The sequence below is a fragment of the Cheilinus undulatus genome, linkage group 19, assembly GCF_018320785.1.
Source record: "Cheilinus undulatus linkage group 19, ASM1832078v1, whole genome shotgun sequence".
Classification (NCBI taxonomy): domain Eukaryota; kingdom Metazoa; phylum Chordata; class Actinopteri; order Labriformes; family Labridae; genus Cheilinus; species Cheilinus undulatus.
The window spans coordinates 31,832,170-31,848,166 of record NC_054883.1 but is presented as its reverse complement, the minus strand read 5'-3'; the positions used below and the strand labels follow the sequence as shown (position 1 = coordinate 31,848,166).

General features: G+C 38.7%; 1 protein-coding gene across 4 annotated transcripts in view; it reads right to left on the bottom strand.

The window, feature by feature from the left end:
- rreb1a (ras responsive element binding protein 1a) overlaps window positions 1-14,056 on the bottom strand; it is a 93,718-nt gene extending 79,662 nt beyond the window's left edge. For 3 of the 4 annotated variants that reach the window (XM_041814462.1, XM_041814463.1, XM_041814461.1), the window contains exon 1: window positions 13,125-14,056. Coding sequence is in view for 2 of the 4 variants with exons in the window: in XM_041814461.1 (XP_041670395.1) it covers window positions 13,125-13,164 (40 nt within the window). In the remaining 2 variants the exon portion in view is untranslated. The remainder of the gene's footprint in view (window positions 1-13,124) is intronic. The other variant, XM_041814460.1, reaches the window with a different exon arrangement.
- Window positions 14,057-15,997: the final 1,941 nt, after the last annotated feature.

The following is a 15,997-nucleotide window of genomic DNA, read 5'->3' as shown; positions in this document are numbered from 1 at the left end:
TTCATTGCCATTATAGGCTGATATGTACAGACATTTTATCAGTTGTAATTATCAGCTGAAATTTTCATATCTGCCATGAACTTTTTAATCTATTATCTGCCAATACCAATATCATGCCAATGACATTGTGCATCCCAAATAACAATAATGGAACCTCTACTGTATCAATCGTGTTTGACCATCCTCAAATAAATCTGAAGTCTCTGGATTTTTTGCAGAAAAACACCAACTTTTGCTTATTGTTTTCCACCTTCTTCCACAGATTTTATCCATTAGTCAGGGCTCTAAATTGTACGACCAAAAGGAAAAAAGGATTCATTGGTGAAGTTCTATGTATCAGAAATTTGGACCTTCATATAATAAATCAATAATCAAACAATTCTTCCAGAGACCTGCAGAGTTTTGCTGCAGGTTTGACGGACTGATTCCTCTCCTGTGCACTTTTAAAAAGCAGAAAATTGAACATCTGGTCGGTAAAGAATTGCTGAGTTTGCTGTTAAATCAGAGGAAAATCTCCCTTTAGCGCTTTGTTGATTAACATTCAACCACAGAATGAACTGATTGTTTACATAACTTTATTGTAAAGTTATTGATTAATCCATACTGTCAATGAGAGAGTAACAAGCTCCCGTCTCCTGAGTATAAACCGTCTGCCTGCAGAGATGTGAGTACTGAAGATTGTAATATTTACTCACTCTAACTTTAGAGAATCCACGGCTAAATAAAGACGGCCGTGGTCCCAGTCTGTGTCCTACTTTAGCACCATTCATCCTGGTCTCAGATTACTCTCATCCTCCACCGTCTCTCCTCAGAGAGGACTCTGTGTTCATGTTAGAGCTGCAAACAAACGATCCACCTCCTTATTAATTATCAGAAGGTATTCAGAAAACTGGACAAAGGAGTGAAATATGGACTGGGATTCATGAAGTGGATGATACAAGAAAAAATACCACAAGCTCTCTCTTCAAATATTAAAACGTCTTCACACATGAGTCTGTTTGACCTCATGGGCTCCATGCAGCAACGCGTCACAGTGTGTTTTTAATGACCGTGACCATGCTGTGAAAATAAAAGTATTTTATTTTTGAAGGAGCGCCTTGGAGAAGTTTTCCTTGCTAATTTATCAGCTGTTGTTGTTTAAGGAGTGCGATCTCTCTCCATGTTTCCTCTGTCTTCAGCTGTCCTATCCAAGCCAATGCAAAAAGACTAAAAAAGAAGTTTGATGAGCTTTTAATTCTTTGCAAGTGAGTTTATGATAATACATGAAGAATCAAATTGAAAATATGCCCCTAGAGTGAAGTTTTGCTGATAAATACTTGAAGAAAAGTTAAAGGTTGTGAGAGAACACAGCTGCAACAATGACATGCACTCTGTTACTCATCTGCAAACTTAACAAATAATGCAACTTTTTTTCAGATTTTATTTTGAAAGGACAGGGCCGTGGCTTGTGTGGGAGACCAAGAGAGAGAAAACGGAAGTGGAGAAGCTGCATGCCGGACTAAAACCCAGCCCACCTGGCTGCAGAAGCTTCAAGCACACCCAAAAACCCTCCATTTGAAAACTTTCACATGCTCTGTTTTTGATTTCTCTGCAGTTTTAAACAATCAGGGAAGAAAGAAAACTCAAAATCAGTGTTTGGCTAAAAAAAAACTCCCTAAAAGGAATGTTTTTGCCCGTTTTCGGTGAGAAAATGTTTTAAAAGTATATGTAAAATGCAAAGTAAGTAAAAAATACTGGCCCTAAACAGAGTAAGAGTGGGGGTTTTAGGGGATGTGGGGGTTGCATGATGAGCCATTTGGTCCAGGCGGAGATGCAACAAGTTTGACTACTTCCCCTCCCCCACCCTCCTCCTCCTCCACACCTCCCTGTCTGCATCCTCACCGTCACATCCCCCCCTCGTGCACTGCGATCAGGAACAACAGAGGCCCTACCCTGATGAGTCACACCTCCAACTCTGCAGAAACATCCTCTCTCATCAGTTTTAAACATCTCACTGACTGGTTGTTTTTTCACTCCCATGATCCCCACTGCTATTCTTTATCTATAAATGCTTCAAAAGTCAGATTTCTACCAAAAATGTTATCTTTTAATGTTCAAATATAAAGATCAAATCCCCAAACGTCCAAAATAAATGTTAAAAAAGCAAATGCAAATGAGATTGTGGTTCTTTTTGCCACTTTACCCGGGCAAATCCTAGACACAGCTACTCTTTTCATACATAAAGTGAGGCCAATGAGCCGTTCAGAGAGTTTTAGCCTGATTGGAAAAGTTTCTATCAAACTAAATCGTCAGTGATGGGTCAATAACCGACCCCAAGATGTGTTTTCACACTGAAACTGGTCTCTGTCTTTAACCTGCAGCCCGGTCGGTGGGTCTCTCTGTCAGGGGATGGAACATAATCTTATCTAAAAACGGCGGCTCTATAAATAGGCTCTGGTAGGGAGAGGAGGAGAGGAAGAAACATCAGCCCCTCTGATGGAGAGCTTCACCTCAGCAGCCTTCATGGCTGCACAAACACGCCGACACGCCGCTCTGAGGTAATCCATCGAGCGCTGTGATTGGCTCTGACAGGAGCAGGAGACCGCGCCAAGAAAGTGTGAGCAGCAACCTGTTCACTCTCTAACCATCCACACGTGAGTCTTTCCCGCTCGTCCGCTTTGATTCAGCAGACTTCCTGGTGTGAAAACTCACACAGCTGCTGCATCAGTGACGGTAGATTCAATCAGGAGGAAATCACACGACTTTAGAGAAGAAGAAGAGGGGAGGTCTATCAGTATCCTGAGACAACACAGGAATCCACAGACCAAATCAAAGTCTTTATTTATGAACTTGCTCTATCCTAACAGACATCCACTTAAGGTGCAGTATTTCCTAGGTGGAAATGTGTGTCAAGTACTGTTTTAATTCATCTTTTCTGCAGAATAAGTAGCAGTAGAGCCGTTATGCTCCACACATTATGCAAACATTACAGTTTGCAATAAATCCCACTTTCCTTACCTCTGTATGTTTTCACATCAAAATAAAGAGGACATAAAATTGATCCATCATTCATACAACAATTCATCCATCCATTTTCTACCCTGCTTATTCAGTTGGGGGTCATGGGGGTGCCTGGAGCATGAGAGGTGGGGTACATCCTGGACTGGTTGCCATCAGTCACAGGGCTGACAACCAGGCACACTCACACTCACACCTACAGCCAATTTAGAATCACCAATTAACCTACCGAGCATGTCTTTGGTGGGAGGAAGCCCAGAGAACCCACGCAAGCAAGGGGAGAACATGCAAACTCCACACAAAAAGGCCAGGGACCTTCCTGCTGTGAGGCAACAGTGCAAACATCTACACCACTGTGCAGCCCGCACAACAATTCACATTTTATTTATTTATATGTTTATTTCATTCAATAAAACAAAAAAATTCATATCCAATCTAAGTCTTCAATTTTGAATGAAAAGGAACAGACAAAAGAATAATCTTGTAATATCAAATTTGCAAAATGAGTCAAAATAATCGCAATGAGATAATTTTCAATTTTTTAATTGTTTAGCTCTCGTTGAAAAACTAGAAGTCTTTAAAATATATCACCAAAAAATGCAAAGAAATAAACCTCAGTAGTGGCACTGGCTGAATTGTTATTTTAAGCATCAGCCCTTATTTATACAATCAGTGCATCTATATTAAAGAGAATCCCTCATAATGTTCCTGAGGTATCACACTTACAAGAATGGCTCAGACAGACGTATGGAGGGACATCTGCAAAGGCTTCCAGCTGATGCTGACTGGAATCTCGATGCACTTAAATAAGGCCATGCCTTTAGTGGAGTACGGAAGATCATTTCAGTTGATCGGCTTCTAAACCAATCAAGTCTGGATGCAGAAATCCCAGACCGCCTCTGTGTGCAGTCTGAGCTATCAACCTGTTTTCAGTATGTAGTGGGGTACAAAGCATTAAGGATTACCACTTGGTATCTGAATGCACAAAATGGGTTTAAATCTGTTAAAGCATTATCTAAATGGGGTAAGTGACATCCAGTGTTACAGCGCGGCTTATCAAGTATCAGAAGGATGAACTCTTTAGGTTTGAGCACATTTAAAAGCCCTTAATCAAGTTTGAGTGACTTCAGGGATCAGCAGATTTCTGATACAGTGATAAATTACATCACAATAGAGAGACAGCAGACGTAGGGACGGCAGAACAAAAGGGTTCAAAACAAAAAGAGGAGGGTCGCCATCGTCACGTTTGAAGTCAACGGCTGTTAGAGCTCGTCACGGGAGTGAAACTGTGGGAATCAATGGAGAGGGCGTGTGTGTGTGTGGGTGTGTGTAAATGGAGGTTAATGTGGAGACAACAAGAGTCTCAGAGGGAGGACCAGAGCTTTTAATTAGCTGCTCCACTTCAGTCCCTGAGGACGGGCACGTCCCACTGAAACCCCCATTAACACACATAACATCACTAATATCAGACATTAGGGCTCATCACTACAACACTCCGACATTAATACTCTAATCAGATCACTCAGTACAATCAGTATAATCGGAAAAACTCAGATTTTAACAAAGTTAATATTAAATTCTTCACTAATCTGTCCTTTAATTTACACCTCCTGTTTGTTTGTGGGGTCTTTAATTTTATTCATAAATATAGCATAATGTATTTACATGCCAAGTTAAAAATCAGTGTTTTTTTTATCTGAACAGACACTTAATCATGCTACTTAAAAACGTCTGTAAGTCTGAATTAGAAGGAACTGAGTAAATAATAATTTATGGATACTTGTTTGCAGGAAAACTGATTAATAATTCTTTCGTTAAGACAGTGCCATTTTTCTGACTATACTACACAGTTCCCAAATTATTTCATCTTAAAGGCTGAATTGCATCAAGATGATGAAACTAAGAGCTGGAATATCTGTGAGTTTTACATGTCCACCCCTGCACAAATAGGTTATAGTGGATGTTGCTGTTTTTAATTACCATTATTTCATAGCAATAATAAGTAGCAGAGGTAGTATAATAATTCAACGTTCTTAAATCCTGTATTAAGGTCACACAAGAATGAAGTGGGGCAAAATAGCTTGTTTTGAATTGAGGACTCCATAAGGTGTAATTTACTAAACAGCAAACCAACTTTTTGGTTTCATGGTTGAATTTTATGTGATGATTGAGGAAAAGCTGTTAAAATGGCTTTACTTGTTTGTGCTGCAAACTACTCACAAAGCATTCCAGGATCACTCATAGTACCAGGAAGGCCACTTTCAACGGCTTTTTGCCCTCATTACATAAAATTTTACGTGAAACCCAAACAGTGCTTTACTGTTTATAGTTTTAGAAAAAGCATGGAGCTGGGCAGAGCCGAGTGGTGCATCGCGTCTCTGTTCATTCTGGAAATGTCTAGTGGGGTGGGGGGTTGGTGGGTATTAATGTGCAATTCTACTGGACAGCAGGGCTGGACAATTAATCAAAATCTGAGTTAATTGGCAAAAGGTCTGATTTTTAATTTTCAAATTGCTGAAGATGCATTATTTCTTTGACCTGAAATGTTTTTACAAAATACAATTTCTGCAGCAGAGGTGCAAACATCAGAGTGTCCATTTTTTTCTGGAATAGTTTGTATGTTTTTCTTTTTAATGAGGAAGACACAAAAATCACCATTCCCTTTAATACAACAAGTCAGATTGGATTTACAATGAGTCAAAATGGTTGCAATTAGACTTTTTTCAGGATTGTTCAGCCTAAGTTTAATCTACCTAACATTGTGTTTGTTACAATATAGAGTAATTTATGGCTTGTTTGTGGAGAAATACACAGGATGAGCAACTTCAACAAATAATTGCATATCAATTTGCACTGGCAATACTGGGGGAAAAAAATTACAATTATAATATTTTCCCAAATTGTTCAGCCCTACTTAACAATAGTACAATTTGCAATCAAATCCATAAATGGTTTCATGAGTGTACTGTTTGGCTATGAAGGAAAATTCAGAGGATAACAGTTTTTCTCACCTCAGAACATTAGAACGTGACATAAAAATACAAAAAAGTTCAGTTTTAAAAATATTTCCATACTTTCAAGTTTCTCCTTTTATGTTAACAGTAAAGGTACTCCTGCAAAATGCAATAGTGGAAATACTGCAGACTTTCTGCAGGTCTGCTTTTAGTAAACCTTTCAAGTACTTAATACCAAAATAACTGAAGCCTTTTATGCAAATATGTGATTGCACAATCTAACATTAAGGTTGTGATTAGATTAGTTCTGCAGGACTAGAACCCATCATGGGAGTAGTCATCTTTGCTACATTCCAATGCCAAATTCTACATTTTGTAGCTTCAATTAAACCATTCAACAAAGACAACCGAAGAGAATAATTTCCATTGATGGTAATATATTCATTTGATAAAGATTGAGGATGCAGACTGATATCAGCTGTGCTGAAAAACATCAGTAATAATGCGGCATAAATAGAAATCAGTAGCAGATATTTATCTATTGTGTCTATTCAGCTTAGAGCTGGCATTAGCACATCTTATTGTTGAATCAAAGAAGAGATTTTAACTGGGAAGAAGTCAAAAACAAGACAGAAATGTTTGCATTGTGGGAGTGATACAACAAAAGAAGTAATGAGTGTTTTTGTATTTTTTGCTGGGAGGGGCAATATCTTTGTATTTATGCAATGACAATTAAGGCCTCTAATTCTCTAATTCTAATTCTAAAAAAACATCGGTATCGACGTAGGCTCCAAAAATTTTCTTCAAAATTTACACATCTCTAATAAAAGTCACTTTCGGGTTGTTTCCTGTCCTTTTACCACGTGTAAAGAAGGTAAAAACATAAAAACATCATCCCTGGCTCCTCCGTCATGCTGCATCATGTCTTTACATGAATGTTTCTGCAGGCTGTGTGTCTGTGTGAGTTCAGTTCCCACAAAAAAACACTCACAATGGAGGATGCCCCATCGCACAAGACACTCTTTGTGTGCCAGTATCTGCGTGTGCGAGTGAAACACATCATCGGCTACATCATCGGCCGTCAGCATTTTAAATGTCCAGCACCACAGAAGAAGAAAAAAGAGGAAGAAGAAGAAACAAAGCTTTGATTGGACCACAACTGGATGCTTTCTTTCACAATTTGTGGACAAAACCAGTGGAAATATGTGGGAATTAAAGATGATCACACAAAGCATCCTTTCCAGTTTCATTAAACTACAGAATCTAAAAATCTACTTTGACGTTTTCATTGCCCTCCCTTTTCAAACATCTTGATTTGAGAAAACCTGCCACTCCTCCAGGAGACAGGGAGTCAAGGAGTGGAAGGACAAGTTAAAATTTCCCCCTCAGCAAAAAGTGTCGATCCGAGAGAGAGAGGAAGAGAGAGAGATCTGCGCCTGTCGCCGAGGGCCCAGCTCGGCCTCAGTGTTGAATTTCGTAATGGAATGCTAACTGCTCATCCGGATCTCTCCTCCTCCTCCTGCTTCTGTTCCTCCTCTCGCAGGCGGAGGAGAGGACCAAAGACTGCAGGAATACACCATTTAACATCTCAGCAAAGCTCATTTCAAACACATTAGATGATCCAACAGGTTGCAGAAGCTCAAAGATTTAGCCATAAGCTATGAGGAAATGCACCAAAGCATGCAACAGTATCTTGCTGCAAAGCACTACAGATACAATACAACATACTACAACACTACTGCAGGGCTACCATATGAATCTTGTTTTGATATACATACTAAAAAGCAACACAACAGTCAATAAAAAGCACAAAAACACAGCTAACTATTGTAATAGCTGCTTTAAAATATCTTCTGTAGACAAAAGATGCACAATAGGCGCCCTGTGAGAATCTCAAAGGAGCCAAAAAACATCATAAAACAAGTTTAACTACTTTAACAGACTCCAGGGTTGCACAAGATCCACATATGAGAGTTTTGATAGCTTTTTATATTTAAAAACATCTCAAAAAGCACAGAAGAATGCTACAAACAAGTCTCAAAGAGAAATCCCCAAAATAAGCATAATGTTTGTTGACAAACACAATAAGCATTTAAAATATAATGGTGCAGTTAACTGCACATTGAATGCTAAAGCCACAGCATTATACTGCACAGCAGTGATCCCCAAATGGTGGGCATGCCCAGTCTACTAGTGCCAATTATATGATGGGAAGAACTGGATGTTTCGGCCCAAGGCTTGAGCTTCCTCAAAAAATGTGGTACTTAGGTTAAACTACTTGAGGGCCATGCTGTAGAGGATGTAGGCCCCAATACTGAGAATAGATTTACTTTTATAACAGATATTCTAATTTTGATTACATCAAGTTTCTCCCAAAACGCTGGACTTCTCTAACTCAGATGGTAACTTCACTCATGGTGCAAAAGTGTCTATTGCAAGGCCTTCTGGGAAAATCATGCAAATTAAGGAATGACTGCCAAATAATTTGAATACAAAATAAATAAATAAATAAATTGATTGAGTACTGTTTACTCAGAACTACAGTGTTCTACTGAATCAAAAAAATTAAGCTGAAATAGCCATTTTGGATTTAGGTTAACATTTTTTGACAGCCTTTTACTGTTCAGTCATATATATAAACATATATAACCACAACATGCACTGCAAAGTGCTAGCTTTGCAATACAAGATGCCACGCCACAACCCCCCAATCTGTATCACGATACAAGGCAACAGTTTAATATCAAGATATTTTGCTTTATTTTAATCAACATGGTGCATCTTATGAAGCTGTCGGATTCATAAGCCAGTGTGTTTATAATGTTGTACACTGGTATACTGTGTCTACTCTTGCTAGATAGCACAAATCTAAAAGTCAAGCATTAACATGTTAACATTGTTACTTGTTAGTAAGATACTAGCCTAAGTGACTTCCCCCTTTTCACAAAATGAAGTTTTAGATACTTCTGTGCTTTCTGTTAATGTAAATAGTGTATTTTTAATTTTTTTTTTTTAACACTAATCATTCTCAAACAGCACCCTTAAAGCATAAACGTTTATGCTAACTTTGGGCTAACAACCAACATTATATGTTGGATATGTGACGGAGTGGTCTTATACAAACAGTTCTTATGAAATGATTCACTTTACTCCATTAAACCCTTAACTGTCGTTGGTTTTTTGATGGTATAACGTAAAATTAAGAGTAAAAGTGGGCATTGAAATGTGCTAAATTTCACAATAGGGTGCCAAACATGCCAGCCAGATGATAAGATGCTAGCATAGGCAACGTTTCCATTTTTACAAAATACAGTTTTAGATGTCTCTGAGCTTTATGTTAATATCAATATAACTTTAAAACCATTTAACACTGTTTATGCTCTTACAACACCTTAAAACTAGGGATGCACGATGTTATTGGTTTGATATTGCATTGGCAGATATCGGCTCAGAAGGTGAAATATTGTATAGGCAGATTTAAGCTGGGTTTCCATTACAGTTTTTTGCAAAATAAAAGCGATATTCCTTAAATTTCGATTAAGTACAATTGCGCTTTGAATGTGTTTCCATTGAAGGGAGTTTTGGGCGTAGGCCTGGCAATTCTCGTAAAATCTCATCTCGCGTGAATCCGCTGCAGGGAAGCTTGAGGCTCGAAACCTGTTGCATGTTGGTATGGTTTTGGTTACATCTACGGCAGTTGTCTTGATAATTTTGAACAAAAGACGAAGGCAATGGATGATAGTTCAGAGGTAAAGTCCGTGTGTATGGCAAAAGCCAAGCATAAGGGTAGAAGTATGATGTTAAGAAAAGTCTCGTCTCTTCTTCTGTCTACGTGTACCATGCCATGTTGTCTCGGAGTGACTGATCATGTGACACCGTACGTCACGTCCCATGACTTGTAAATGCGGAAAAAGTGTTTCCATTGCACTTTTGCGATATATTTCTATATGGAAACGCCTGAAAAACCTCCTCATGAAAGCGTAAACACTTTTTAGCAATATTTTAGTTTTTTTTTTTGAAATTCAGGTGTTTCTATTACCAGTTTTTTATTGCGCTATTTCGTTTTTGCGCATTTCCAAGTGTAATGGAAACCCAGCTATTAGCTTAAAAACTTTAATATCACATCAGCAGATATCAGCTTAAGAAATTAAATATTTTATCATCAGATAGCTTGGAGAGTAAAATATTGGTATCGGCAGGTGTGAACATTTCCAATATCCACAACAGATGTCTTGTCTATAAAAATTAGTCTCTATCAGCTGTAAATATTGGCTGTACCTACAAATAATTTAGTTTAGTTCTAGGCAGCACCAACAGAACTATGTCAGCTGAGGTCATTTACTAGGATTTAAATTGTGTTTTAAGGACTGAAGTTTACGTTCTGAACTATATCTAAATATTCATCGACATTGGTATGGGCCAAAATTGTTTTGTAAATATCATCATATTGGCAAAAACACAATATGCACATCCCTAGATGAAACATAAAGTTATGCTAGCTTTGTGCTTGCAACCATAATTTTTTGTTGGCTAAGTGATGGAGTGGTTTGTTTCTGTTTGTTGCTTTTTTGATAAAAATAAGGTTAAAAAAATCAAATTAAAGTGTGTTAAATTTGCTTAATTTCACATCAGGCTGCCGAACGTGCCTTCAAATTCTTTTATTTAGATACTGTATGGCTCTACAGACACCATGATGTTGCTATAAAATCATTAAACAGCACGGTGAATGCGCTTAATGTCGTTCAAAATGGAAACTATAAAGTGGATTCGACGTTAAAAAGTCGAGTTAAAGTTCCACAGCAGGGAGGTGGCGAGAGGTAGAGAGACATAGGGCGAACACTGGGAGAGAGAAAATCCCTAGCAACCATTATCTAACCAGTTCAACCCTGAGACACATAACTCATCATCTCCTCTCACACAGCCAAACCAAACCCTGTTCATCAATCATTGACCCGCATGCCCGATAACAAACTCTCCTAACGCAGTTAAACTACATTTTTATATACAACAGCATCCTCCGCCGTGTACCAACAGGGAAAAATCTCCCGACGACGAGGCCAACGGCTGTATTAGCCGTTAAAAAGTTGTCAAAGTCGACGGGTTGACGTCGAAGACAGCTCAAAGTGCAGAAATAAGCTGTGAGCAAACGTTTAAAATGGAAGTTAACGCGGTGGATGATGTCGAAAGAGAGAAAAGAGACTAAGGAGGTGGGGGAGGAAAGGAGGAGGAGGAGGTGGTGGATGCAACAGGCGTCACGTCGATGCTGCTGCTGCTGCGGGGCTTGCGCGTACCCGTGGACGGGGTAGAAAAGTCTCCGAAACGAGGCGAAAAGTCGACAAACAGCCAAGAAAAGTGATCGGGGCCGAACGAACCGGCATAGCTGGACGCCTCGGCGAAGTGTTGGTGCACTTTATTAATGAACAGGGGTCGGTTTGTGGCTAAATATGTCTGGGCAAGGTCACAGCAGCGGTGTCGAGCTAGCTGATGTTAGCTAGGATGCTAACGGAAGTACACTGATCCTCCCTTCAAAATAAAACATCCGAAAACAGCGACCCAACTTGATAAGCAAGTCCAATAACACATTTTAAACACTGCTAATGGGTTTTCATTCAAACTGTCATTTTTTTTTACATCTTAATGCTTATTTCTCTAACTATGTCGGTAAATAATTCTTCATAGCGTGACTTTTCTACACTTCTATGGAGGGACCTTCACAAAACAAATGCTAAAGAAATAGTACAGAGCACGCTAAATCAACAATAATGCACACACTACAACACAAGACACTTTTAAAATCAAAAAATACGTGCAGCATATTGTACAAAATGCACAGGCCCTCCTGTACAAAAAAAAGATAACCAAACAGCATCATAGCAGAACATCCCACTAAAACTGGACCATCACCCCACTTATAATGGAAAATCAGGATGGTTTAAGTATTTTGAAGGCCCCTGGCAAGGATGGGTGACAGGCCCTTAATAATTTTGCCAAAAGCAATCACAGCTAGTGTGAAAAATAATTTAGAACATCACTTTTAAGGGACTTTGATCTTAAGAATGAGGTCAGGGGTCCTACCCAAGCTTTTGTAGACTATCAAATTAGATCTAAATCCTATTTTATGCACTTTGGGCAAATACTTTACAATCTAAATACCAATATCAGTTGTTGAAGTTATGATTTATGTGCCTTAAATGAACCAAAACACCAAATTTCCTTGTGTTTTAAGGCACCATTGGTGCACAACTGCCCACCTTTTGGTAGTTTTAATGGTAGTTTGTTATAAATACCTACATTTAACTTTGAAGTGATGATGATGCAATATTTGTGATGGTCTGCACCGAACAAACATGTTTTCCTTCATCCAACTACAGCATCAGTGGCCCGAGCATCTCGACAAATCAGTTCCTAACAAAAAGGCCATTTTTCTAGAATTTTCAGATATGACCAAAGCTGCATCTTAACAAAATATAATTGAAGAAATTCTGTATTTCTAGGTACAAGTGACACTGATAAATAGGAAGAGGCTGTATATCAAGCAAATTGTCAAAAAAATTCTCCAAAGCTAAAGTTAAGCCCATCAAGCCCCAGTTTCACCATGTTCATCTTCTTTCTCAATGAGCAACAGGTGGTATTACTTTGAAAGCACACTCAGGAAGTAGCCATACTAACTGCTGCCAGCTTGGTGGTGGTGTCTGATAGCTTTACACATGGCCACTAGCAGCGAGGCTCCGACCAAAGTGCACCCGAGATATGGATGCTCGACTCCGGCGGCGAGCAGACTTTGAACCCCCTCCTGCCACCCTCCCCGCGGGGCAAAACCGCCACATAACAGCCCCAAACGTGCATACGGGGGTGAAAGTTGCACCAAAAGTCGACAAAACCAGAAGTTAGTGATAATTAGCTGAAGTAGGGTGAATGAGGAAGAGACCTGGGGTTGAATTCCACCGCTTGGATGCGCATCAAACTAGGAAGCAACACGGAGAGGAGAGAGAAAAAAACTTATCCCTCCCTCGCCGTCTCCACATCTCAGCTCAAACTTTACTCGAACATCTTCAACAAGGCCAAACTTTCCCCCAAAAAGCGACAAACACACAAAACATCGATCACGCAGCGCGCACAGAGGCAGAAAAGCATCAAAATACAACGATGGAGAGGCGAAAAACACACACTTACGCTTGACTTTGTTGGGGTTGGGCTGCTTGCGCCGAGACATCGTGGCGAGGATGATGATGGTGGTGGTGGTGGGGGCGATGATGATGATGATGAACTGCGGGGATGGTGGATGAAAAAAAAGGGGGATGAAGAAAAAAAAGAAGGGAGAGAGAGGCTGCAAACTCGCTCCGGAGAGGAGAGGAATCAAAATGGCGTTTCCGAAGGGATGTGCAAACTTGGACAAACTTTACTCCGGCTTCTCCTCCTCCTCCACCCCTCCCTCCTCCACCTCCTCCTCCTCTGCTGCTTCTCTTCCTCTCTCCTCTCCCGGAGAAAAAAACCCGAATGAGTCGAGGACAGAAGTCGTCGAGAAGAAAATGTTGATGAATTTAACTAAGTTTTAATTCTTCTCCAGGCTCCAAACTCTGCCCTCTCTCTCTCCCCTCTCTGACTATCTCTCTCGGTGTCTCTCTCCCTCTAAACCTGATAAGTAAAGCTCATCACGTGTTGTCTCTCCAGTCTCCAAGGGGACGTGGCCACCAAGCATCTCTCTCATTACGCACACTCAGATGTACGTTACTGGATTACTTCTGCGCCTGCAGCCGTGATGGAGGAGGAAATAATCCCATTTCCTTCTAAATGAGGCACAAAAGCAACTCCATCAGCACTTTTACCAAGCTTTTAGGCAACTACCGCAACTTCATCTGCCAATAATCCCCATTTATCAGATAAAAATAAAACTTTACGCACGTTGAACGCTCACTTCGACGTAAAATGTCACTTCAGAGTTGATTTATCCTCAATTTACTCCTCTCAGTCAACTCTCCTCACTTAATCAGCTCTCTTTCTTTAACTTTCGCGTATGTCTTTCACAAAAAGTCCCCCCTTACGTTTGTCTTCTCGATGACGTAGAGTTTAAGGTACTACAAGATAAGAAACCATCCGCGCTGTATTCCCTGCTCGCAGTCACTCTGTGGAGGCAGCTACTGCAGCTATCGCGAGATTTGGGAGATTGGACGCGGGGATAGAGAGAGATATCGCGGGCTTTGGAGTGAAGAGAGGATGCCAACCGTCAGCTTTGGGGGTTGGAAGAAACTGCTGCTGTTTCTAGGAAGGTGAGTAAGTTAGATATGTGTGATATCTCACAAAAACGAGGCCAACAGGTATGCTAATGTTAATCAGAACCAGGAACAATGTTATGAAGTGGAATTCAAGTTTTAATTCATAACAGTAGTAAAATTAAACAACCATTAGCTATTTTAGTGTCTCTAGGGACCTGCATGGAAATGTTGAGTAGTCTGTGAGGATGCAGTAGTTTTTAGTTACTTGCACGCCTAAAACAAACCATAGATGCGGAGAAAATTGGCATTATTTCATTTTTACAACTTATAATCAGAAGATATCCTCCTAGATTATTAAAAAACAGGTCAAAGTTAATGTTATTCCAACCTAAAACCTTTTAAACAAGTATAAAGTAAAACAAATCGGTCTTAAAACCTTTACATATTTCAAAACAAATTTAATTTCATTTTAAAACGTTAGAATGACAATTTTCAAAATTAATTTTGTTGCTGTATAAATGTCTATTTTTCCTTGCTGGTACCATAATATCTTTATTTTAACAGTCATCATGGGCCAGCCGTGATGACATTAAAAATGATGCCCTTAATAATCCTAAGATGTTGCAGGTAATTAATAACTTTATTTTGCCTCTTTTTATTTTTAAGATAAGCTGCAAGACAAGGCAAGAGAAGCTAATAAAAGACCAAACATGAAGCATGACAAGGTAAGATGATATAGTGCAATTTAATGCTATATGACACAGTATGAACTGATAAATTGCAATGCAGTATGTTGCAACACAGTAAGATATGTTAATACAACACCATATAATCCAATACAATATTAGTAAGATACAGCACAACCTACCTTATTTTAAAGTTATTTTTTGTTACATTGTTTTACCTTATGTTGTATTATGTTACATTACATGAGCTCTGGGTTTTGTTAGTCTACATTAGGTTTTTCTTACATTTTACTGCGTTAAATTGTGTTACATTACATCAGTTTTGTTTTGTCACATGATGTTACTTGATGTTACATTAAGTTATGTTGTGTTATGTTACATATCAGTAGCTCTGTTTTTTGTAATGTAACATGTTTTGTTGTGTTACATTTTGTTATATTTTTTTGTTATGTTATGTCACGTTACGTTATGTAAGCCCGATGTTACATTGCATAAAGTTTTATTATTTGTTGTTACATTTTGTAACATTACACTATGTTGTGTTATGCATTGGTACATTAAGTTTTGTTAAATTAAGTTTTGTTATGAAAAGTTTTCTTTTTTCCCTTACTTTATGTTATGTTGCATTTCCTTTTTTATCGTTTTTTTTATTACCATACATTACATTTAGCTGCATTTCTTTTGTTGTGTCATGTGTTGTTATGTTATGTTTTGTTTCAGTAAATGTTGTTACACTACATTGCATTAGTTTTTTATTAAACTACATTACATTTTATTTTGTTACATTTTACTGCATTACGTTTTTTTATGCTACATTACATTAGCTTTGTTTTCTGTTACCTTTTTTTAGGTTGTGTTCTGTTTTGTTACATTGTGTTGTGTTTTGTTACATTCCGTTACCATATGTTGTGTTACATAACCTTGTGCTAACTCTGTTTCTTGTTACATTACATAACGTTTCGTCGCATTAGGTTTTGTTATTTTACATTTTGTCACATTGCATTATGTTAAGTTCTGTAGCAAGACAAGATAAGCTGATCAGAGAGCAGACAACAAAAGACTTAAAGATAATACAGTTCAGTGTGATAAGATACCTACATGGTATGATACGATATGATGCATGATACAAGACTTACCAATATGACAC